General features: G+C 42.0%; 1 protein-coding gene across 1 annotated transcript in view; it reads left to right on the top strand.

Annotated features, from left to right (window-relative positions):
• The window catches only part of SLC1A4 (solute carrier family 1 member 4), a 38,631-nt gene extending 13,574 nt beyond the window's left edge, over window positions 1-25,057 (top strand). Inside the window, exons 2-8 of the mRNA XM_069068962.1 lie at window positions 3,388-3,430; window positions 5,435-5,497; window positions 10,313-10,479; window positions 13,315-13,548; window positions 16,263-16,457; window positions 19,317-19,451; window positions 21,720-25,057. Of these exons, the coding sequence (XP_068925063.1) occupies window positions 3,388-3,430; window positions 5,435-5,497; window positions 10,313-10,479; window positions 13,315-13,548; window positions 16,263-16,457; window positions 19,317-19,451; window positions 21,720-21,954 (1,072 nt within the window). The 3' untranslated portion in view covers window positions 21,955-25,057. The remainder of the gene's footprint in view (window positions 1-3,387; window positions 3,431-5,434; window positions 5,498-10,312; window positions 10,480-13,314; window positions 13,549-16,262; window positions 16,458-19,316; window positions 19,452-21,719) is intronic.
• The last annotated feature ends 1,086 nt before the right edge of the window (window positions 25,058-26,143 follow it).

The raw sequence follows: 26,143 nt of genomic DNA, 5'->3' as shown, positions 1-26,143 counted from the left end.
GTGTGAGAGAGACAGACAGACAGACAGACAGACAGACAGACAGACAGACATGCTAAATGAATACAGACTAGTTTTGGGAGGGAGGACACCAGCAGCTTGAGGGGATCAAGAGAAGGGCTTAATGGAGAAGCTTTTGCTTGAAGACCTATAGTGAAGTCAACTCATTCGACATCTAGGTAGCTGTGATTTAGTATTCATTCCTTCATTCATTTTTAGTTTCCAACATTCACTTTTATAAGATTTTGAGTTCTAAATGTCCCTCCCTTCCCGAAAATGGCATGCCATCTGATACAGGCTATACATTTACAATCCTTTTAAACATATTTCCACATTAGTCATGTTGTGATGGAAGAATCAGACCAAAAAGGGAAAAACCATGGGAAAGAAAAAACACACACATACACTCACACACACACCAGAAAGAGAAAACAATGTGCTTGGATCTGCATTCAGACTCTACAGTTCTTTCTCTGGATGTGGACAGCATTTTCCATCATGAGTCTTTTGGAATTATCTTAGATCACAGCCCCGAGGGAGCTTAGGGTCAAGGGGCTGAGATGGCGTTTTATCAGATCCTGGGACGTTTTTCAGATTTGGGCAGCCCCACATGGCGAGGCTGGTGTACCCAGACATCCCATTCGGTATCCTCATGGTACAGGCTGGGTTGTCACAATAATTCCCTAGCCCTCCTGCCACAGCACAAAGCTACCCTATCAAGTCTCAGCTCTTTGTCCTGATCTGCTTTGGACTCTGCCCACCCCTGTTTCTGTTTGTACTTCAGCTCTCCTTGTCTCTTCCTGTTTGCATTGTGACTGTCCTGGGATAGCTGCCCCTGCCCGCCTTTGAACACCATTCTTGTCTACTCCTAGAGGTCCTGTTAACTCCCCTTCTTTATCTGACCCTGAGGAACTATGGTCAGCTTTTATCTGCCACTCTGCAAAGGAACTCGACCCCGCTAGCTGTCACCTGTTGTCTACGCACCTGCGTTGGGACTATCACCAAGTGAACAGAGTAGAACAACATTCGGCATCACCTGCCTTTGAAGCTACCGGGTTGATTTAAGGCTATTATAGGCAGTAAGCCAAACCATGGACTAACATGAGGATTGCCGGTCAAACTTTTGCCCAGCCAACTCTAGGAGACTCTCTGGGGTCCTTTTATGCTAGAATCTTGTATCAAATATTACTTCAAGTAAGTGGGCACATTGCAAAGAAAGGAGCAGGAGAGAATCACACAGATTGCCCAGTGTAGTACTCTGGGGACAGAATGAACCTGTTGGAGGCAGGGTGGGGTGGAAAGGGAAGGCGAGAAGTGAGCAGGGAGGGTTGTCTAATCTTGAATCCTGTCAGGGACCCATTATCAGCCCTATAGTAGTTCAGAATTCTCTGAGCTCTAATGTCAGGAAAAGGAAAGTTTTCTTCGGCTCCTCCCCCCCCCCCCCCCCATGCTATAGCATTACACAAAGAAGTAGCCAGGACATAACACGAGTCAGCTTCAGCAGCCTGGAGCATCGGCCCAGGACATTTCTAAGAGTCAGCCAAGACCTAATAACCGTCATGTAGAGCTGCTTCTGCCTCCCTGCTCATACATGGACATTCAGTGCCCGGAACATTCTACCTTAACGTCTTCCCTTCACCACCACCTTCTCCCCCACTTATCCAGGATACTACATCAATCATCAGCCAGGTCCTAACAACCTCCATAAAGTGTCCTTCCCTCCAGCAAGCCTACAGAATCCCACCAGCCCAGCACATGCTGCCATATGGCAGCTACCCCTCAGCCTTCACCAGTTCAGAACATTCCCCCATGAGGTGCCTACCCCTGCCCTCCCAGCACAGGATGTTATACCAAGAGAGAGTCTCTCTCCACTCCCGCTAGCCCAGGACACTCCACCCTGGAGTGCCTACCCTTACCTTCCCAGTCCAGGGCATCCCCTCAAGAGCTAGCTAGGACATGATTTCCATGAGGCAGCCTCACCAGCCTAGAGCATTTCACCAAGAGGTGGTAGAAAGATTCCTACTCCCATGAACCAAATAGGGGAAACTAGAGACTAGGCTCCCTTGTCCACCACTCTCCAACCTTCTTAGCCACGAAGTCCAGCATTGCTATACCCTGTATCTCACCAGCCAGCAAGGCCAGGCTCTCACCACAAGGCCACCTTGGCCTAGGTCTAGAACCTCCCCTCAACCAAAATTAAGTCAACTTGTACTAGGACCTGCCAAGGAAATTGCTTGAATCAATCTTGCTTCAACCCTCCACAGCCAATGAGGGACAGCCTTCATATTCCCAACATTAGGTGTGTTGACAACCAGCCACCCAGATTGTCTCAGAGCCCTGACCCCTCTTTAGGGAGAGAAAATCAAATCAACATCCAAGTATAAACCTTGTACAAAATGGTTGTTCACAGAGAAGGGTGTGATCATGTGTTATTTTATATTCCCCTGCTGGCTAAATGAAGGCTGCCTACCTGGGAAGCTCCTCCCTCTGCTACCTAATCTCCATCTGCTTCATCCATTATTTCTAACCCTGCCCTTATCTTACTTTGTCCTCCCTTCCCTTCATGCCCTCTGGAAGACTCCTTCCATTGTTAATTCATTGTCTTTGATATTTAGCCCCCCCACTCTTATGTTCCTTGCAGTCCTACAAACCCTGCTTTCTCCAGATGACACTGTACTGTGGGCCACCCCTTCCAGTGCTGCATGGCCTTCCCCCACGCTGAAGGAGCACTGAGCCATGAGGAAAAAGAAGCAGATTCCTTGGTCCCCTCTGCCACTTGCAGCCCCTTCTCCCTGCCACCATCAGTCAGCAACCTCTGCTCCTTTGAGGTTCATTCCATCCAGATAATAATAATAATAATAATAGCACAGTAACATTATTAACACTAATTATTCTATACCATAATGATATATTTATTGGTATAATTATGTATTCTATATCATGACTGTATTTGTACTTAATACAAATACATTTAAAAATGATAGATGCTTCATAAAGACTGATTTCAACGTTTGTTGAAGATGCCTTTTTTAGGAGAATCTCTGTTGTGGTTGTCCATTCATTTCAGTTGTATCCAACCTTTTGAGATACCATTTGGGGTTTGCTTGGCAGAGATACTGAAATGGCTTGCTATTTCCTCCTCCAGCTCATTTTACAAATCAGGAAAACTAAGGTAAACAAGGTTAAGTGACTTGCCCAGGGTCACACAGCTATAGTAAGTGTCTGAGGTCAGATTTGAACTCAGAGATGAGTCTTCCTGACTCCAGGACTGGCGCTCTATCCACTCTGCCACCTAGCTATCCTAGGAGAGTCTCTGCTACCAGATGTATTTCTACTTTAAAATTCTGTAGAATATTCATCAACCCAATATGCTTTTTTCTTTTCCAACAGAAACCTGTTTCCATCTAACCTTGTGGTAGCTGCTTTCCGCACGGTAAGAATACTTTTTTTAATGAAGTACAAATTGTTAAAAACTTTAAAAAAGAACTCAACCTTGAAAAAAGCTGTACAAAATTTTGCTGTGTAAGATGGGCCTCAACAAGGATTGAATTGATAGCACTGGGCTAAGTTTTTTTTGTTTTTTTCCAAAGATCTAAGCCACTCGATCTAAAACATTCCAGAAAGTGGTAAGTGCTTCATTACTTGTCCTCAAGTATTCCCATGGTTTTTCACAGGAGAGTATGTTTACCTTTTTCCTTGGACAGAATTGAAAATTATGTCCTGTATTAGATTATCTATTTAGATGGAGCTATAAAGATGTGGCAATCATTTTCAAATTAAGAAGAACCAGACTTTATGAATACCTCAGGAGGACCAAACTGAGTCTACTGACACAGTTTATTTCTTTCTTTTTGCCCAAAGCAAAATAAGAAGCAAAATTTTTTATTTTAAAGTAAAATTATAATTTTAAATAATTTATAATCATATGCTTACAACTATTTATATTTAATGTTTCTATTTATTGCAATATATGCTTATAATTGTTTATATTTAAAGTATATTTCATGGATAGAAGAAATTACAGTAAATTACAGTAAAATAATTTTTTAAATGTCACCATTTGGCTTGCCTCGTTCTTCTATTGTTAAGGATTATTTGCTTATAAAATCAGGGGATCATATGTAAAAGGTGTGATGCTTAACTTATGCATGGCTTAAATGAAGCATTCTAGATGGAAAAATGGAAGGTTTGTGGAACCTCCCGTGTTTCTCCTGAGGTGAGAAGGCAACTTTGTTTTCTTTTTATGTTGATCACAAAATCTAACAGAATATTTCAGAGTCTGTCAAAATCCAGGCAGGTAAAATTGATGTTAATGAATGGTGTATACCATCAGTTAGTCTGAATGCTGTCCCCAAGATGCTTTTGTTCCTTTCGTATCCAAATCTTGAATGGCACCCAAGATAGACTCTACCTTACTGAATATCCTGCTCTCTAGTGCGTATTATTACAGTGAGACTCTAAGAGGCAAATGTATTCCCAAGCCACAGATAGGACAGAAATTAGGGAATGATTATATTTCAGATAGGGCAGCTAGGTGTCAAAGTGGATAGAGCACCTGACCTGGAATCAAGAAGACTCATCTTCCTAAGTTCAAATCTGCTTTAAAACTTACTAACTGTGTGACCCTGGGCAAGTCACTTAAGACTGTTTGCCTCAGTTTCCTCATCTGTAAAATGAACTGGAGAAGAAAATGGTAAACCACTCCAGTATCTTTGCCAAGGAAACCCCAAATGGGGTCATGAAGAGTCGAACAGGACTAAAGATGATTGAACAACACCAGTATTTCAGATAAATATGGCAGTAAAGTGTCAGAAGAAATATGCTACTGCTAATCTACCTACCCAGTGTGGAAAGCAAAGGCAAATGTTAAACCAGCCCATAAAAATAATATAAAATCCCTGGACTAAATAAGTCAGATCTGAAAAGAATATTGAAAATTCAGTCAAGAGTCCTGTCTCTGGTTTAAGCCATGGCAGATTAATAAGTGAACTTTGTTCTGCTATAGAATTAATTATTAATAGAATTAATCATAGCTAAACCCTACTAATATATTTTAATGACAATATAATGTGCAATTCAATGGAATAAAATTTGACAAAAGCCTCCTTCTTGAACATTCCACAAACATAGGAAGTTTTTCATCCAGTGCTTTGCTACCCATGCCCCTGCCCCTGCCCTGCCCCTGCATATTTCTGGGACCACTTGTAGAAGTGGTGTCTAAGCCTACATCTTACTCCTTTTGAAACTTTTGTCTCATTTTCAAAAGCAAGATTTGGTCCAGCACACCGGAGTCAGGAGTTCCCCTTCATGACTCAGCTTGGATGTCAACCAGGAAGTCTACAAGGAAATCATTAAGCTCTCATAGCCACATTTGTGTTCATTCTTCTGCGAGAGTTGTGACCACCTGAACTGAGGTTTGTTTTTCTCTTGCTTACAGTACGCTACTGACTACAAGAGGGTCATCCACAACGCAACCTTTGGGAACACCACTTTAGAAACGGTAATGACAGCTATGCTCACTTGCTCTGAAAAGCACTTGACATTCTTCAGAAGTTTCTTCTTGCCACCTTTTCCCTGAATTGTTTAACAGACAGATTTTCAAAGGTTTTTGGCTGAAAGTTCATAACTCTGGATTTTTGTTGGTCACTGATGCAGATGGTGAGTAGGGGACTAGATTCTGGTTGGGGAGCTTGGAAGGCAGGCAGGAGGAAGAATTGGTGGACCACGCACATTTACTTAAGACAGAGCATAGGGTGGCTAGGTGGCACAGTGAATAGAGCACTGACCCTGAAGCAGGAGGACCTGAGTTCAAATCTGACCTCAGACACTTAACACTTACTAGCTGTGTGACCTTGGGCAAGTCACTTAACCCCAATTGCCCTGCCTTTCCCCCTCTAAAAGGAAAGGAAAAAAAAAAAACAAAAGATTTTTTTTTCCAAAACACAATTATACTTGTTCTTTTGGCTCTAATGCCCAAAGTCATGTACTTTAAGCTCAGCCATCATCAAAGCAATGTGCAATCCTAAGGGAAAGTAATTTTTTAAATTCACCAAGCCATACAAATAACTCTACAGTTTGAAAGTTACCTCTGCTTGACCTCCCAAATTCATTGCATGGTATTTCCAAAGTTTGCTCCCATGTTCTACAGGTTAAGCTTGAGGTGAGATTGTTCCAAGAGTACAGCAATAATAGTAATAGTAATAACTAGCATTTAGATAACATTCTCAGGGTTGCAAATCATTTTACGTATTTTATTTGCTCCTCACAACAGTCCTGTGAGGTAGTTGCTATTATCATTCCCATTAGGCTGATGGTGGAACTGAGGGGAAAGAGGGTAAGTGATTTAGCCAGGGTCTTAACCAGATTGAAATGTAATTAGGAAAATATTTAACAAGAAATAAAAATATCACAAAACATAGATAATATTACATTTTAAAACTAAGTCAGTCTGTGGCCCAAAGGGATCCTTATGTATGGTTTGTTGTTTTTAAGTATTAAATTTAAGGATCTTAAGTATTAAAAGTTAAAAAGTGTTAAGTATTTTAAGTATTAAAATGTAAAAAAGCATTAAGTATATCATTTTTAAGTATTAAATTTAAGTACTGGACACATCATTCCTGGTCCAACAAGGGAATGGGCTTGTGAGGCTGAGCCCCCTTTTAAGACAGTGGATGTTGTACAGGGAATTCTTGCAATGAGTGGGAGGTGAGGCTAGGTGGCCTCTCAGAGCCCTTCTGACCATAAGATTCTGCCCTTTGCTGTCAAGATTTTTTACAACTTTTTGTAGCCTATCATCTCCCAAATGACAAAACTGAAGCCCAAAGAAGCCAACTGAGGCATCCAAGGTGACCAAGGCAGTAAGTAGGAGAGGTGGAAATCAACCCAAGGTCTTCTTATTTTGAGTGCAGAGATCCTTCCACTTTACCATTCAGTCACCCAGTCAAGGCCAACAGTGACTTTAATCAATGCACTGGGCAGAAGACTATCCCATTGGCTAATTAGCAGGTCTAACTGATCACCCATGGATCTCCTAGGAGAAAAGCAGTTCCTTCACCAGCAAAAACTACATCAGATTCTTTTGGGACAAAAGTCTGGCCCTGAAAAAAAAAAGAGGCTCTGCAGAAAGTTCTGAACCCTTTGGGCCGCCAGGTAGCTCAGCAAGTAAGAGCACCAGCTCCAGTGTCGGTATGACCTGGGGATCAAATCCAGGCTCAGATACTTAGCATCACACCCAGAAATAACTGGCCATGTAACCTGGAGCAAGTTACTTAACCCCTATTGCTTTAAAAAAAAAAGTCTGGCCCTGGGATCAGGTCAAAATTAAACACCATAGGCAACTGCTGTCTTCAGGCCATTTGGGAACTGCTTACTTAACTGACTGCTTCATTTCATAGGCCTACTTTAGTCTTATATGTTTCCCCCATCCATAAAGCACACTGCATGTTTCCACAGTCAGAGATGGTCAAGCCCAATTCCCTCATTTTACAGATAAGAGCACAGGCAGATTTGAACTCAGGACTTCCTGACTCCAAATCTTGCACTCTCTCCTCTACTTCATTGAGCTGCCTTGGTACCTAGCCTCGTGGCTTAAATTTAATAAGCCCTGACTGACTGACCTGTAAAATGATAGGATTAAACTAGATAATTTCTGTAATTCTGTTCAGGTCTTGAGTAGCCAGATGCTAAGGCAGTGAATTACAACCATTTTAAAATTGTGACATCCTAGCCCTATTGGATTAGGGTCATTTCTGCGCTTTCTTCAAATGCCAAGTGGGACTTAGATTTTTCTCAAATGGAAGTAAGTTAAAATTCATTCTCTTTTTCTAGAATTTCAGAACACCCAAGGGAACTGGAGAAACCCTGGGAAACAAAGAATGAAAATTAAAAGAAAACCTCCATTTAAAATTTCATTCTTTGAGATTTGCTGGTAAAGCAGAAGAGGGAAACTGCTTACTATATAGAACACCACCCAACAATCTACACTGCATTAGATGTATGCAGTCAATCCGTACAATTAGCATAGGATTAGGAAGCTTTTTTTTCCTTCTTCTGGGTACCAGTGGGTACTTTGCTTTGTGTTAATCCTTACTATATATGATGCACATGAAACATGCTGAAAACCTGAATGCAGCATCATCATAAATTAATAATAAAACTGAAAACTATACCTTTTGTTCACCCTCTAGGGAATTCTACCAACATTCAATTCAACAAGTATTTTTATCTACTTTGCACTATACAGGTTGAATCTCCCTTCCCCATTAGAATGCAAAGCATTGGGTGTTTTTTTCTGTCTCCTCCAGCACTTAGCATAGTTCCTGGTACAGAGTAGGTGCTTAATAAATGCTTGTTGAATTGAACGTTGAATGAATGAGAAAGTATTATGTGCTTTGTACCATTTGTACTATTATATACAAAGCTATGGAAATACAAGTAGAAAAACAAACCAACCTCTGCTCTTAAGAAGCTTCCATTCAAATGGGGAGATGTCACATTAATTCTAGGATCATAACTGTGGATCTTGCTTCTCCAAACCCTATGTATTACTTTAATCACAAAGCTTTTGTAGGTTTCTTCACCTGATTGTCTCTTATCAGGAATTTGGCTAAAGAGATCCCCAGCAGAAGGAGCGCTGAAGTCAGGAGACCTGGGTCCTGATTTTAGCTCTGTCACTAATTAAGAATGTGACCTTGTGTGAGTTACTACAGTAGGGAGAGATTGAACTAGATGATGTTTTATTTCCTTTCTAACAAAAATTCTATAATTCTATGAGCTGGAGCTCCAATTTCCCTGTGTTAGATTTGGTATGAATGTATTGGGTAACTAGATTTGGTGTTAATCTATTCTTTCTCATCACCCAGAGTCATAATGTAAATTAACAGACAAGAATCAATTAAACTAGTCAATCAGTTACTTTATTACTCATGTAGAATCTGTACACTGTACAGCCATGTTCTATCAAAGAGAGTTCTGAATTTATTTCCGATTCATTCTTTTAGTGATAAAGACTGTGGATACCAAGAAAGACACATTAATGTTTGTCCTTCATTTTCTAAGAGGACCATTGACATTGCTGGGTGATGTCTTGACTTGCATGTCATTTGGATTTAAGTGAGGCAGAGTAGCACAAAGTCATCAGCCTCGCTTTGTCTTCCAGGGTCATAGAAGTACAGTGGCAAATAATTCGTCTCGTGTAGCACCTCTCCCTCAGAGAACAATGCCAGGAGAAAATGGGTTTATATGGTGATTTGGTAATAATACTGGGATAGTGAAGGGACTGGAACTGCACTTTCACTGGGATGGGGAGTCCTCATTGAGAAACTTTCTCTGCTGTTGCCGGGCAATGATATCTGAGCAATTTTTAGTCTCAGAGTTGCCTAGCACAGTAGTACCAAACTCAAACAGAAATGGGGGCCCCTAAACCATATAGCAGGTAGGTAGTGCAGTGAGTAGAGCACCATGTCTAGAATCAGGAAGATCTGAGTTTGGATCTGGCCTTAAGACACTTACTAGCTGTGTGACCCCAGGCAAGTCACTTAACCCTATTTGCCTGAGTTTCTTCATCTGTAAAATGAGTTGAAGAAAGAAATGGCGAACCACTCTAGTATCTCTGCCAAGAAAACCTCAAGTGGGGTCATGAAGAGTTGGACACTACTTAAAAATGGCTCAACAGCAGTAATACCTATTTCACAGGCTTGTTGTGAGAATCAAAATAGATATTTGGGGGAAAAAATGATTAGCACAGTGCCTAGCACTGTGATAAACGCTTATCTCCTTCCTTCCTTCCTTCCTTCTCATGTTCTTCCTCTTTCCCCTACTTTGTCTGCTTTGTTCATTCACTAAGGCCACCAAAACATTATACAACTCAGTTTTCTAAAGAGGCTTCTCTGAAGAATGGTTCTCTCTTCATTCTTTGTCTTGTCTGTACCCTTTACATGCCTGCAGCCACCTTATTTATTTTGCGTATCAAAAGCCTCCTCTCCCATTTCTGCCTGCCCTTCCACACTCTTGTCATGTCTGTCTCTCTCTTTCTCCCATTTTTCTATGATGACATTTCATGGGACTGGTCCCTAGCCAGAGCTCTTAATTCATTATTCCCATTCAGCCCTCTCAGTTTTCTTTTTCTGTCTCCTGAGCTTCCTTCTTCCTTTCACAGTTCCCTTTATAGAAGAAGATGAAATAAAACCAACTCTTTCTTTCTTCCCCATTGCTGTGTTTCCGTGTGACCTGAAAACCCTACAGGGCAGATCTAAATATCTCCCGTTTTCTCACCCAAGGTTGAGGCCTGACCGCTGTGTCTCCTCTCTCCGTGCAGGTCCCCTATGGCACAGAGATCGAAGGGATGAATATCCTGGGCTTGGTCCTCTTTGCCCTGGTCTTGGGAGTGGCCTTGAAGAAGCTAGGCTCAGAAGGAGAAGAGCTGATCCGTTTCTTCAATGCCTTCAATGAGGCAACAATGGTGCTAGTGTCTTGGATCATGTGGTAAGTGCAACTTCCTCCTCGTATCCCCCAGGTGCGTCCTGCCCTTCCCCTAGATAAGAATGTAGAATCTTATCACTGGATCACATATTCAGGACACTTAGCCATAGGTGCCATCTGTGGTACCAAGGCGTATTTCACAAGAACCCACAGAGACAGTGTGCTACAGGGGGAGCAGCACCATTTCTGAAACTCTTGTCTGTGAAGCTTAGTGCCTGTGTCTGTGTGACCTTAGGCAAATGACAACCTCATTGGACCTCAGTTTCCTCATCTACCCAATGAAGGCGTCAGACGAGATGACTTTCAAAGTCCCTTTCAGCTATAGATCTGTGACCCTGTGGTCTTATTACCTGTCCCCCCAACTTCAACCCCAGAAGTGCCCCATCTGCCAAAACCAAATTGCTTCCTCATTTCCCATTTATAGGTATGGCTTTTCATTGATAAATGTAGCTAAACCTATCTTGAATCTGTTTATATTTTCAATAAGCACCATCTCTTGGTAGCAGTGAGTTTTATAAGTTTGTAATTTACTGTATAAAGCAGTTTTGTCCTAAAACTGCCTGTTTCAAGGGCCCTTGTTCTGGTCTCCAGGAGTTAAGAAAACCAGTCACAAGCAGTGTGCAAGTTGTTTATGTGCTCCATAATTTTTAAGGTTTTGATTATATCCTGTCATAGTTTTCCTACACTAAAGGTTCTTTTTTTAATCACTAAAAATAATTTTAAAACATTTCCTGTTTGGAAAGGTTGGGAAAAAAGGATTTTCCAACTTGACTTTGATTTGACTCTCAATTAATAAATTAAAAAAAAGATTCTGAATTTAACAAACTCCAAAAAATGGAAACTTTTCAATAGGACAAAAAAAGAGGATAATATGTGAAACTTATCTCAGTTATATATAGCTTACTTTTTTTGAGCATATAATAAATTAAATATGCTAATTTGAATTGAATCAAACTGGTTCTTCAAAAATAACTATAATTTTTATTAATGCCAAGAGCTTAACCTTTTTTAAAAAAATACCACACACTGATTTTTGGCTTGCAATGACCAGGATAATTTGCTTATCAGAACCCAGTTTCTTTGTGTGTTAACTTCCTCCCATAATCAGTCATAACATCCGGGGCTTATCCTCCTTTATACCTTTCATCCACAAAGCACTTTCTTCTTTGTTAACCCTTACAAGATTCCCAGCCCTTCCCCTTTTCAGAGAGATTCCTGGAAAGGAAATGTTTTATTTACTATTTTGTAGATGAAGAAGGAAAGATGCTTAGAAGCTATTGGAAATTCTAAGAATGGGTGGGAAGGTGAGGAGAGCCCACAGCATTCCATGATTATCTTTACCCACTTGAAACATCCTGTGTTGGTTTTGATTTTACCCATGTCAACATTTAAGCTTTGTATCACTGGTGGTGTTTGGGGAAAGATCTGACACTTTCCGAAAGGAAGAAGCTAGTGGGGTTTTCAAATCATGTATTAGTAGTTTGAGGTTATTGGCTTGTTATCCTCCCAAGGGTGGTGGCCTGGGGCAGCCCTCCACAAGAAGGCAGCCCTGTCTTATTAAGCCCCTTTTATCCATAACCTACAGTTGCACAGTCATTCATTCTTTCAAGTGGATGAGGTGGTGATACTCAGTCAGGCAAGTCCCCAGGCTATCCAGGCAGCTTGATATTTTTTACTCAATAAACAGACTTTACATAAAACTGTCATTTAAAATACTTTAACCATCAGGTGCCTTGACCAGTTCTAGGAAAGATCTTAATCACTTTTGCTATTAATTCCTCTTTCCATCATGCCCATCTTCTCTCTCCCTAAGTGCATAAAAACAAAAACTCCCTGTTCATTTCCTATAATAAATAAAACAATTGAAATTACTCTTTCTAGTCTAGATATTAATTGACTTTCCTTAACCTAACCCTCCGAGTAATAATTTCTACCCTAGGAATATGCATGACATTATTTTAAATAGATACACACGCCAAAATCAGTAGACCTTTCACACAAAATCAATTTCTTATGTCAGAAAAGAATCAGAAAACCTTTCCAAAAAATCAGTTTTGCAACAGCAATTCCATTAGGAATCCTTTGTGTTCATCATTAGGGAAATAGGCAACAAAAGACAAACATAAACCAAGGTTACAAAACAGGGAGAAGTTACCTATTCGCTCCCAGGGTCTGATCTCACCCTTCATCCTACTTTGAAAAGGTATTTCATTGAGTTCCATTCTTTAGGGTAAAAAAGGTCATATAGCAGTCATGGGTATACTGCCATTTAATCATGACATTGAGTCAATCAGTGAATAATACTCATCTTCAGTTTTCTGGTCTGTAAAATAGGAAAAAAAAATACCTTTCACACTCCCCTGTCTCATCATGAATATTGTTATTCACTCATATTTACCAATAGGGAAATAGTAGGGTTTAGATAACTTAACAGAAGTCACAAAGCAAGCAGCAACAGAAGCAAAATTTAAGCTCAGAAACCCCAGAGTCTGGCCTCATACTTCATCCCGCTAGGAGAAGGTAATTGTATTTGAGTTCTGTTGTTTAGTTTAGTAAGACAAAAGTGACAGTCTGGAGAAGAAGCTAAAATTCTAGTCATGGGTCTGCTACCAGTTAATCAAGACCTTGGGCCAGTACGTAAAGCAAACTCTTCCTCAGTTTCCTGACCTATAAAATGGGGGAAGTGCCACCAGTTCTATCCTGCTTTAACATGGATATTGCAAAGATAGGAGATGAAAGCCCTCTGACTCCTGTAGCAGAAATACATTTCCTGCATAGATACTTCTAAACTGAAGGTCAGATACCTTTTCTAAAGAATCTTCTATATTTGTCCTATAGGTATGTTCCTGTAGGCATTATGTTCCTTGTTGGAAGTAAGATTGTAGAAATGAAAGACATCGTCACCTTGGTGACCAGCCTGGGAAAGTACATCTTTGCATCGATTCTGGGCCACATCATCCATGGAGGGATTGTTCTGCCACTCATTTATTTTGCTTTCACACGGAAAAACCCATTCCGATTTCTTCTTGGACTCCTCACACCATTTGCAACAGCCTTTGCAACTTGTTCCAGGTGAGTAGACTCCAGGCGCCATCGTTAAACTGACGCCAGCTGAAAACTGAACAAGTTTCTGTGTCCCCACCTTTTCCCTGAAAGGACCCAATTCCCCCAAATATCCACTTAAGTGAGGAAGCACAGAGATGGGGACAGTTATATAAACAGATTCCAGGGCCACAAAGTGGTTAGATCGGTCTTCTCTCTTCTGGTTGTTGACTACTTCACTTCATTAGTAGCCTTGGGCTGTATGTTTGGATTTGTCCATCCAATTCATTAAATATCTGTTAAGCCCCCTATGCCAAGGATTGGCCAAAAATGCTCTGAAGATACAAAGACAGAAACAAAACAGCCTCAGCCTTCAAGGCGTTTGTACTCTGTCTACTCCTAGGATATGACATAAACACATGTACGCAAAGAAATACAAATGTGTATATGTGTATGCGTGTGTGTGTATATATACATTTTCATATATATATATATGTATATAGTAGTACAAACTAATGAGACAGACAGACAGACAGAGACTAATGATCAGAGGTAAGGTCAGGGAGGACAGGATTTCTCCATGCATTTTCATTGGCTATCCCCTATGCCTGGAATTCTCTCCATCCTCATTTCCACCTCCTGGCTTCCCTGGTTTCTTTTAAGCCCTAGATAAAGACTTTCTATAAGAAACCATTCCCAATCCCCCTTAATGCTAGTGTATTTTCTTTATTGATTATCCCTGATTAATCCTCTGTATGTGTATACATCTATCCCATATGTACATAGTTGTGTTCCTGTGGTCTCTCCCATTAGATTGTAAACTCCTTGAAGGCAAGGAGTGACTTTTGGATTTCTTTATAACGGCAGCACTTAGCACTGTATCTGGAACATTTTAGGTGCTTAATAAATGCTTATTGATTTCTTCTTGCAGAAGGTAGCATGTGAGCTATACTTGGGAAAGAAATTTGGAACTCTTGGAGGTGTAGATGGGGAGAGGGAAATGCATTCCAGAATACAGCATCAAATTCCCTTCTCACCATTCATGTCTAGAGGGAGCAGACAGAAATAATCTGGAATAGTCTACTTATGTTGCCCAGAACAGCAGCATACCTTCACTACAGCCAATGAAAACTTGGCCTGTGTGAAGTAAACAGATTAGTTCAGTAAGGAAACATATTCTGGGTAAGTGCCTGGGGTGGTCAGTCTTGCGTTCCCTGAGAGGAGCTTAGGTGTGCTTTTGGCCCCAGAGGGAAGAACTGAGAAATAGGAAGCCATTGCAAGCAACACTGGAGATACAAAGAAAGGCAGAAAAACAGGTGCCACTTTCAAGTAGCTCTCAGTTCAATGTGGGACAGCAGGCAAGCAACTGTGTATATCTAAGATCAGTTCAGGATAATTTGGAGGTAGTTGACAGAGGGAAGGCTCTAGCATCGAAGAGAATTGAGAATGACCTCTTGTAAAAGGTGAGACCTTAACTGGGACTTAAAGGAAACCAGAAAGCAGAGATAAGAAGGGAAGGAGTCCTAGGCATGGGAGAGAGTCAAGAGAAATGTCCAGAGCTGGAAGATGTTGTATCTTATGTGAGGTACATCAAAAAGGCCAGCATTGGTGACCTCCGTATAAGGAAAGCCTTTCTAACAATTAGAGGTGTTCAGAAGTAGAATGGACTGTTCTAGGAAGTAGGAGCTGCCTTCTCAGGGAACAAGACAGCGTTAGAGAGTCACTTGCCAGCAATAGTACAGAAACGATTCTTGTTCAGGTTATGGGTTGAGCTCCCATCCAACTCTTAATTCTCTGAGGTATAAATTTAGGAAATAAGATGAAAAGATTATGGTAGGATATTTACTGCCTACCCAAAATAATGGTATGAAATAGTACCAAAGGATTGCTTAGTTAATATTAAAGGAGGAGGTGAGCTTAGTTAGTATTTTTTCTAAATCACATTTTATTGTTTTCGCTTAAAAATCCATTTTCTCCCCCACCCCCAACTCCTCGTTATATAACCCTTATAACAAATGGTCATGCAAAATGGTTTCCCCATTGGCCACGTCCAATGAACATGTGTCTCAGTCACCGCGCTCTGAATCCATCCCCTCTCTGTTAGCACGCTTTATCATCAGTCATCTGGAGTCACGGCTGATCATTGTCTTGGAGTTCTTAAGTCCTTCAGGGTTGTTTGTCTTTTTAATGTTGTTGTTGTATAAGTTGCTCTCGTGGTTCTGCTCATCTCACTGTATCATTTTATACAAGATTCTCCCCAGCTTTCTCTGAAACTCTTCAAAAACATCAATAGATTTTTTTAAAAAGAAAGAAGAAGTTGGGGCGGCCAGGTAGCTCAGTGAGTAAGAGCACAGGCTCCAGTGTCGGGATGACCTGGGGATCAAATCTGGGCTCAGACATTTAGCACCCACCCAGAAACACCTGGCCATGTAACCTTGAGCAAATTACTTAACCCCAATTGCTTAGGGGCGGCCAGGTGGCTCAGCGAGTAAGAGCACCAGCTCCAGTGTCGAGATGACCTGGAGATCGAATCCTGGGCTCAGATACTCAGCACCACACCCAGAAATAACTGGCCGTATAACCTTGAGCAAGTTACTTAACCCCGATTGCTTAAGAAAAAAAGAAAGAAGAGGTAAAAAAAAGTAAATCTGTTATGCTGGGGATCATTTAAGACCCACAAAGAGATTCTGAATTGGACTTGACTAGACACTGTTTCCATCTTCCTTTCTTGTGTTCATTTCTAGCTCAGCAACCCTCCCATCCATGATCAAATGCATTGAAGAAAATAACGGTGTGGACAAGAGGATCAGTAGGTTCATCCTTCCCATTGGGGCCACCGTGAACATGGATGGGGCCGCCATCTTCCAGTGTGTGGCGACTGTGTTCATTGCCCAGCTTAATAACGTGGACCTGAATGCAGGACAGATCTTCACTATTCTGTAAGTGACTATCTTCTCTGAAGCTGGGTCAGAATTTTAGGGATTTTTCTGGTAAACATTTTTTGAAAACATTCCAAATATGAAAGAATCCATGGGCAAAAAAAGACTTTTTCCAATCCATACGTCAACCCAAAAGGCTAACATCATATTTCTGAGACTCAGTTATAATGTAGGAATGATAATAATAAATCAACTCTCTGAAAACAAGGGTGTAACAAATGGGGGTTAAGGTTGAACACTAGCTCACAGGGATGGGCAGAGTGTGCCATCCCCTAAGGGAAACTCTTAAGTGTCCTCATCTGTTCCCCCACCATGGTCGTGTACAGTCTTGAAGAATGTGGACTACGGTTCAGCAGCTGCAACCATGTTTATTTTTATTCAGCACAGAGCAAGGCATAGGACAGAAGCAAGATTGTGGCTAGCAGGTTAGTAAGGGGAAGGGGAAATGCAATCCACAGGGGAAGGGGATCAGCCAGTGTGGTCATTTGCATGGAGGAGATGGGGTACAGGTGTCAGTCTCTAGCAGCAGGCATTCAGGGTTGGCTCATCTGCACATTGGCACCCCCTTCTGCTTCTAGGAACACAGGGGAGGGAAGTCAGCTATAGCTGCCAGCTATCATACTGGGATATGTTGGCTGTTAAGGCCACAGCACATAAGTAACTCCATATTTCTGTTAGTACATAGCAGACTTCTCACAGTTATTCCCTTGACACAGGGGACTATATCAGGAGATCCCTGTAAGGCTGTTTCATCTTTGAGGTCTGTGATTTGAAAATGGGAGACAGGGAAGGGATTTTTCAGACCATGTCCAGTATTCTGTGAATAATCAGTGAGTTGGTCAATGAAAAAAGGTCTCGCACTTAGGGCAGCTGGGTGGTATAGTGGGTCTTGAGGCCGGCAGACCCAAGTTCAAATCCAAACTCAGATACTTAATAACTGTGTGACCCTGGGCAAGTCACTCAAGCTGTCTGCCTTAGTTGTCTCAGTTGTAAAATTAGGATAATTATAGTACCTACCTCCCAATGATGCTGTGAGGATAAAATGAGGGAATTGCAAAGCACTTACTAGAACAGTGCCTGGCATATATATAGTAGGTGCCATATAAATGTTAGGAATCATTACTGTTATTAGTTAGGGTACCAACAGTTCATGTTAACAAGCAAGCTAACAGTGGTGTGGTTCTAAAGCACTCTCTTCTGCCTAGAGCCATTTTGTATTCTTTGTTTCAGAGCCTGGCCAAGGAATTCCTCCCCAAGTGGCCAGACTCCCATTGACTAGCCTCTCACTCGGTACTTAGGCTAAGTATGATTTAGCCAGATTAATTTGAAGCCAACCTGGTCAGTTTCCAGGTCCCTGAAGCCTTTCCAGGAAAGGTAAAACCTGCCAGTTTTCCCTCTGCTCAGAACCCAGACTTACCTCCACGCCATCACGAGGTATGGAAGGGAGCGGAGCAGGCAAGATGTAGTTAATAGTTATGTGGGTTCTCAAAGGCTGTGCCAGCAGGGCACAAGCCTTGGCAGGTCCTACCGAGCAAGAAAGGCGTCACACACAGGCCTGGCAGGAGATGCTGAGCCTGCTGTCCAGGGGGAAGACTGAGTTCTGAGATGCTTATATGATGATAAGAGCTAGTGCTTTAAGGTTTGCAAGACACTTTTTTTACATATGTTGTTGTTATTACATTGGATCCTCTGAGGTGGATGCTATTATTATCCCTCTTTTACAGATGAGGATACTGAGGCAAACAGAAATGGAAGTGACCTGCCCAGGGTCACAGAGATAATAAGTGTCTGAGGCAGGATTTGAGCTCACGTCTCATTGACTGCAGAGCACTGTGCTGTTGAGGTGGCCCATCCTCTAGCCACACCCATTCTCATACACGTGTTAAGGGGCAGGGGAGTTGTGTGATCAGTAATCACCTTGACCAAATCGTGGATCCTTCAAGTAATCATAAGATAATAGTGTTTAAATGGTAATTTGCGCTGTTGTGATAGATTGGTTGGTTGGTTGCTGTCCTTTGTTCTCAGAGAGGACCAAAATGACATCACTATGCTAGCCTCAAGTTTCATGTGTCCGGCTGCAGCTGATCAGACCAGTACAAGCTCAGAATGCTCTACCACAGGTCGGGCACACGTAGTCCATGTGAACGCTTGGGGTGGATTCTCTGAATTTGCACCTCCTGCATTTCCTTGGAGCTGTTTCAGTTCTGCTTTGCTCATAGAGCATGGCATCTTCTCTGATTTGGACACACCATGCTGAGAGGTCCTGTGCCAGTATCTCCCATGTCACACAACCAGTTCCAAAGTTCTTAAGGGAGACCTTGAGAGTGTCCTTGTATCACTTTTTCTGACCACCATGTGAGCACTTGCCTTGTGTGAGTTGTCTATGAAAGAGTGTTTTAGGCAAGCTTACATTTGGCATTTGAACAATGTGGCCAGCCCATCAGAGCTGCACTCTCTGAAGCAGAGTTTGAATGCTTGGCAGTTTAGTTGGAGAAAGCACCATGGTGTCTGGTACCTTGTCCTGCCAGGTGATCTTCAGAATCTTCCTAAGACAATTCAGATGGAAGTGATTTCATTTCCTGGCATGGTGCTGGCAGACTGTCCAGGTTTCACAGGCAGACAACAATGAGGTCAGCACGGTGGTTCTGTGGACCTTCAGTCTGGTAGTCAGTCTAATACCTCTTCTCCCCCATACTTTCCTTTGGAGCTTCCCAAACATTGAGCTAACTCTGGCAATGCGTGCATCCACCTTGGTATCGATGTGTATAGAAAACCTTCTGTGTAGCCACTCCACTCTCTGCTTAATGAAAGCACATTGGATGTAGCAGCAGTGACCATCTATGCCTTGCCCTCCTGCAGGGTGACCGCCACAGCTGCTAGCGTTGGAGCTGCGGGAGTGCCAGCAGGAGGCGTTCTCACCATCGCCATCATCCTGGAGGCCATTGGGCTGCCCACTCATGATCTCTCCCTGATTCTGGCAGTGGACTGGATTGTGTAAGTACCCACCCTCTGGGGCTGTGTGCAGATGGGAGACAGCCAAGGTGTGAGCCACAGGACCAGAGTTCATATCCCACCTTTGCTATCTAATACCTGTGTAACCTTTAAAGAATCATTTCACATCCCTGAGCCTCAGTTTCCTCATCTGTAAAATGAAAGTATTGGCTTACATGGCATCTGAGGCCTCTTCCAGTTCTATGTCTGAATCCCTATGTTCATTTCTTTGATACCTTTGTTTATGGAGCAGCTGCTCTGTATCAAGCCCTGTCAGGCAGGGAGAGGGATGAAAAAAAAAGGTAAGTCATAGCTGTTTCCTTGTCAGAGGTCACAGCCTAGCAGGGAAATAAGATTTCTGTATCAGAAAAGTCAAATAAATGAGAAAAGACAAATGCTCATAACCATTAATGTGTATATAGTAGTCCTTCTAAGCTTACAAAGTAGTTTGCATATATTAAAGTCTCCTAACAACCCTGTGAGGTCCCTATTACAAAGGATCTTGTAATTACAAGTAGAATTATCTTCCTTTTAAAATGAGGAAAAGGAAGCACACAGCTAAGAAATGTTGAGGGTAGAATTTGAATCCAAGCTTTCTGACTCCACATCCAGCCCTGTATCCCCTACATCAGGCTCCCTCTCCTAAAGCCAAATGATAATTCTCAAAGGGTCATTCACCACGGACTTAGGACACCCCAGAAAGAAACTGCTCAAACTCTAAATATGGCCCCATGACCATGAAGCCAACAGAAACTGTGGGATGTAATGACCTGGTCAGGAATCCTACTTTGGCCGCTTTACGGCTATGAGACCTTACAAAAATTATTTAACATCTTACGGTCTGAGTTTCGTCATCTACAAAATCGCAGGCTGGACAAAGGGATCTCTAGGGTTCCTTCCAGTGCCAGCATTTTGTGGGGAAGGCTAATGGCACAGCCTTCCAGTTAGCCAGGGATAGAGGTAATCCCAGGGAACAAAGGCTTAGGAAAAGTCCTGGCTGCTGAAGGGCACCACCCACTAGGAAGAAAGCCAGTGCTAAGGAGAGAATCTTTCCCCAGTTGGCGACTTCCTCTGCAATCCACTGACACGAATAGGAGAGAGATTCCAAAAGGGGAAGGGAGTAACATGGTGGAGGAGACCAAACAGTAATTTAGGAATGCTGACCTTAGCAACATGGAAGGTGGGAAGCCTTGGAAATAATTGATATTTATAGACATAAAGCCTCAAGGTTATAGTTAGAGTTAGAAGGAGTGTTCAGGGTAGAATTAGGGTTTGGGGTTGGGGTTAGGGTTCTTGTTAGAGTTAGGGTCTCATTTCACCCTCAGGTGTTACAGAAAAGTTAATGTCTTGGTTTTCTCTGTCTATAAAATGGGGTGAAGATAACCCCTTGCCTCCCACAGAGGGGTCAGCTATGGGAGGCTATGTCTATGAGAAACCAGTTTTAATTAGCCAAGAACTATTTGAGAGCCAGTTACTATTAACAGATTCGGTGTTAGGATACATTGGAATCAGGAGGCATCATACTCCTAGTTCATGCCAAAAAACACAGCTTCTCCATAATCATCATGGCATCATAGTTTTAAAGTGCCTTCCATCTGTAAATCTATCCAACTCCCTCATTTTAAAGATGAAGAACCTGGGGCTCTGTGTCACCTGCCCTCAGGTAACATAGAGAGTAAATGACAGAACTAAGATTCGAACCCAGGACCTCTGACTCCAAAGCACTGGAGATATCTGTATGCATACATACATATACACACACATATATATTAATTGTGTACATACATGCGTATGCATATGCACATATATAATTATATATGCATGTGTGTGCATGCATATATTAATTATATACACATGTAAATGTAGATACACATATATTCACATTATTAATTTTATACACATATGCACTGTGTACATGTGTGCATGTGTATAGGATTTTGTTTTATTATATAATATATTCATATAACCTATAATATAATAATTTTATGATAGATATATTTTATCATATAATATATTCATATAAATTATAATTAATATGATGGTTTTATGGTGTTATATATTTTGTTTTATCATGTAATATATTCATATAAACTATAATTAACATAATAATTTTATGATGTTATATATGATATTTTATGTTTTATTATACCTATTATAACCAGTAGTTATAATACTGAGACAGGGAATACTTCCCTGTTTGTTGTACATTCAGGATCAACGTGAGTATGGCTTTGTCATGATAGCTTCTTGTTTCTTTTTGGCTGTCCACAGGGACCGTACCACCACCGTGGTGAATGTGGAAGGGGATGCCCTGGGTGCTGGCATCCTCCATTACCTGAATGAGAAGGCAACAAAGAAGGTGGACCATGAACTCAGTGAAGTGAAAGTAGAAGCGGTCCCCAACTGCAAGTCTGAGGATGAGACCTCCCCTCTGGTGACCCACCGAAACCCAGCCCCTGCTCCAGCCAGTGTGCCCGAGTTAGAATCCAAGGAGTCAGTCCTGTGAGCAGCGGCAAAGCCTCTTGCTGGGCCCGCCAGAGGGGGTGTGCCAGTGAGTTGGCCCTGTCATGTCAGGACCAAGCACCTCTTGGACCTTTGTGCCTCCCGAATGATGCTTTGGGATGACACCCTAGGCGATTTGTGTTACTTAGTGTGTGCCCTGGGGCTTCCCAGTGGGACCCATTTATCTTGAACCGGAACAAACACTTCCATGTTTCTTGCTATTCATGTACAGATGCTGCTCTGTGTATGTGTGTGTGTGTGTTTGCTCTTGTATGTGCATACATGTGAATATCCATTTCTAAACATCATTCCCAAGACCTATCACCAGCACATGTTGATTAAAGCTTGGAAAAGAGCAAATAGATTCTCCACTGAAACCTAGTTAGCTATGTGGGAAGGCAAGGTATTGGTTAATGTCCCTAGGGACTCCCTAACATTGCCTAATGAGTGGAAACAAAAAAGAAAGAAAGAAATTGGCTTTCTCACCTCTCTCTTCCCCACCTACCCTTCCAACCTCCCCAGCAAGTAGAATCAGTAAACCAAGAGCATGCCAGTGTTGTTTGGAGAGGTTGTACCATAAGACTAGTGTGTGTGGCTTCTCTATCCATGGTCATGTCGGGCCAAATGAGACCATGGTAATTTAGCTTCAGCATTGTTCACATGCCAATCAATGACACAGGGTCTCTAGTCTTCTAGGGAGACAGAGGTAGACTCCCTTCTAGCCCAGAGTCCCAACTAGTTCAGTCTATCCATCCCCAACCTCAATACCTGTCAAAGCTAATCACTTCCCTGAGGTTGGCAAGCTTGAATCTTGGCAATGCTGCAGCTGTATGTGTGTCTGGTAATTAATTCTAGTGTGACAGAAGGTCACAAGATCACACTCTCTGTGGTGCTGTACCCATGGTATAATGTCAGCTGTCTCATTTAGGTGTGTGTGTGTGTGTGTGTGTGTGAGAGAGAGAGAGAGAGAGAGAGAGAGAGAGAGAGAGAGAGGAAGAGAGAGAGAATTACATATTTCATCAAAGTATTTTAATTCTGTTACTCCATTCCTTAAGGTGACCCATTGCCAAAAAGCCTCCCCTAGAGACCAAGAAAGGTACCGACTAATCCCAGGTCGCCTGGCTTTTATTTGAGTTGGCTGTTTTGAGGAGCCAAACATACTTTAAAAGGAAATGATGGGAAAAAAAATCAGAAACTGAACGACTTGCCCAGCATGCCTCCAGTGACATATTGGCTCCACCCAAATCAAACTTTGTGAGAGGTTTCAGTGCATTGAGCAAAGAAGGCAAGGTATTCCTCTTAGAAAGAATTAGATTCTAGAGGGAGGAGACCACAGGTCTACTTCTGACTTTGGTACCTCACCCTTGTGAGACCTTAGGCAAGTCTCTGTGTTTCACTCTTCCCTCCTTCCTCCCCAGTCTGTAAATGGTCATGACAATACCTGTCTGTTGCCTACCTCACAGGAATCTTGAATCTGGTGAGGCCAGCCGAGTTCATCTAAGAAAAGACCACTGAGCTCTTTTGAAGGAAATATCTGGGAGGTATTTTTATTTAATGGCCAAGTAATAACTTTGTCCAAACAGGCATCAATCATAATCATTCAGACTGATTTTTATAAGCAGAGCTTTGTTCCATGTTTGTGTGTGTGTGTGTGTAAACACAAATCTCCATTGTGTTTCATGAAATTTTGTTTTATGTTTTTTATGATGAGTTCAGTCGAATGGGTTGCTGGATTTTCTTAGTATGCCAGGTTTTATCCCTTTAAATCATTGTCATTCTCTCCCACCTCCTTGGTTTCTCTTCACTGGGGTGAATAAAAGGGCAGTTTGTCACTGCCTGGCTTTGCTGGAGCTCACAGTTAAAGGCAGTAATCATCACAGCGTGTATTCAGCTGCATTTGAGGTGGGCCCCATTTCCCAACCCAAACTGGTCCAGATCCAGCCCGTTTTCTACCTATCCTTCTCACTTACCCTAGAGCCTCAGGCAAACTCTCACAAAGATGCACTGTATCTCCAGTGCTTAGCAAAGTGTCTGGCACATAGTAGGTGCTTAATAAGTCTTGATTTATTGAGTGATTGAAAGGGGTGGAGAGGAGGAGGAAGATGGGACAGGAAGAATCCATCCCTCCCTTCTTCTTCCTCCATACATCCTCTGTCTTTGTAGATGTGTGTACTCTGGACCTCTGCCCAGGCAGGAGGCAAGGAAGGAACCAAGGAGTGTGTAGAGGTGACAAACAAGTCTCAGTTCCCCCATACTCCAGAGAAAAGTTTTCTTGTGTAGCTCACTCGAAGCTAGCTTAGCTAAAACAGTCCTCTCCTAAAGTTCCATGACAGCCAAGGCCAGTTCTTTAAATGGAATAAAAGTCAATGAGAAAGGCAAGCAAGGGGCAGGCACATTTTTCTCTCTTTTAGACATAAGGGAGTTCATTGCAATATTCCTAGACTCAAAGGGGAAGATATTTAATGATTAATTAATTTAATTAATTTTTTTTTTCTTCCTGTTTCCCATTCTTCCTGCCCCAAAAAGTATGTTACGTGCACATTGATGGTTTGCTTTTTGTTTTAGTTAACCATTGAAAAACAGTTTCTATCTATTAAGCCCTTCCTTGCTTGGACTTTGGTCTAAACTGCCCCAGAAATGAATGGCCAGACGCCCCGATTGGGTCCCCAATTTCCCCCTTGATTCACTCATTCAGCCAAAGGCAGTTATGTTGTAGTAAGGAAAAAGCAGAGCTGGGCAAATAAAACCCAATCATATAATGTGTCAATGCCTGACCGTAGAAGCTTGGGGTGGGGGGGAAGAGAAGGGAATCTAAGTCAATCTATTCTGTTAACCCTCTTTGAGACACTGAAAGGAATGGGACTTGATGACTTCTTTTTGCTTTTGTCCACCCCAAGTCTGCCAGGAGGTTTCTCTGTAGAAAATGTGCAACTAGGACTAAGACATCACCTTCTCGGTGCCCAGGACAAAGGCTCCCTACTTGTGCTTTTCTGATGTTGTTGTAAACGGTGGTCCTCTCTGATGGTTCGTGTGTGTGTGAGTGCGTGTGAGTGACTTGCCTTAAAACAGAGCACAGTCTTTGCCAACAAATACATAATTTCTACTGGTTTCTGCTGCCTCTTTTCCTTCTCTGTACCACTCATCCTAACAGGCCGTGTTTTGAGATCAGATTTAATGGAGTTTTCAAACTAAAAGGAAGACCCGTTGATCATCTTTTTGGGTGCCTTTGGTGAGCCTATATTCGGATTTTTCATGCTTTCCTATGCCAGTGAGAAGCATAATATAGGATATGGGGAGAAATGAAAGCTTCAAGTCTTGTCTCTGACACATACCAGCTGAGTAACCAGGAGGAAGTCACATAACCTCTTGGTGCCACAGACTATAAGTGTCAGAAGAGTGTGGCCAGTTGCAAAAGTGGAAGAGCTTTCCACGTTGGAAGTTCTTCACATCAATGACGAGTTTGAACCTCCCAAAAAAATCCTCCATAGAGGAACATATTACTCAGTACTATCCCAGAATACCATATGAGAACCTGGAGCAGTCAGTGTAAGCAAAGTTAAGGAAAGGGTAGCTGTTGTGACAGGCAGCTAGGTGGTATAGAATGCCAGGTCTGGAGTCAGGAAGACTCCAATCTTCAAAATTTTTTGAATGATTGAAAGGGGTGGAAAGGAGGAGGAAGATGGGACAGGAAGAATCCATCCCTCCTTCCTCCTCCACACATCCTCTCTTTGTAGATGTGTGTACTCTGGACCTCTGCCCAGGCAGGAGTCAAGGAAAGAACTAAGGAGTGTGTAGAGGTGACAAACAAGTCTCAGTTCCCCCATACTCCAGAGAAAAGTTATGAAATGATTTTATTTTATGATTGGAAGACTTCCCTTCCCAAGTTCAAAACTGGGCTCAGACACTTAGTAGCTGTGTGACCCTGGGCAAGTCACTTAACCTTTTTTGCCTCAGTTTCCTCATCTGTAAAATGACCTGGAGAAGGAAATGGCAAACTACTCCAGTATCTTTGAAAAAAAAACAAACTCCAAATGGGGTCATGAAGAGTCAGATGTGACTGAATAACAAAGCTATTGTGACATAAATTCAAGATGTAATAATTAACTTGCCACCAGTGAATCTTGGATTTCCTTCTTTAAAAAATTAGGAAACAATTAAACAATTTTGAATTGCCATTGGCACTAGCATGGATC

This window comes from Petaurus breviceps, unplaced genomic scaffold (assembly GCF_028583685.1).
Source record: "Petaurus breviceps papuanus isolate PSGF00001 unplaced genomic scaffold, PetGlider_PUasm1.0 90775, whole genome shotgun sequence".
Taxonomy (NCBI): Eukaryota; Metazoa; Chordata; class Mammalia; order Diprotodontia; family Petauridae; genus Petaurus; species Petaurus breviceps.
Note: the sequence above shows the minus strand (reverse complement) of the source record. Positions and strands in the feature narration are given on the sequence as shown.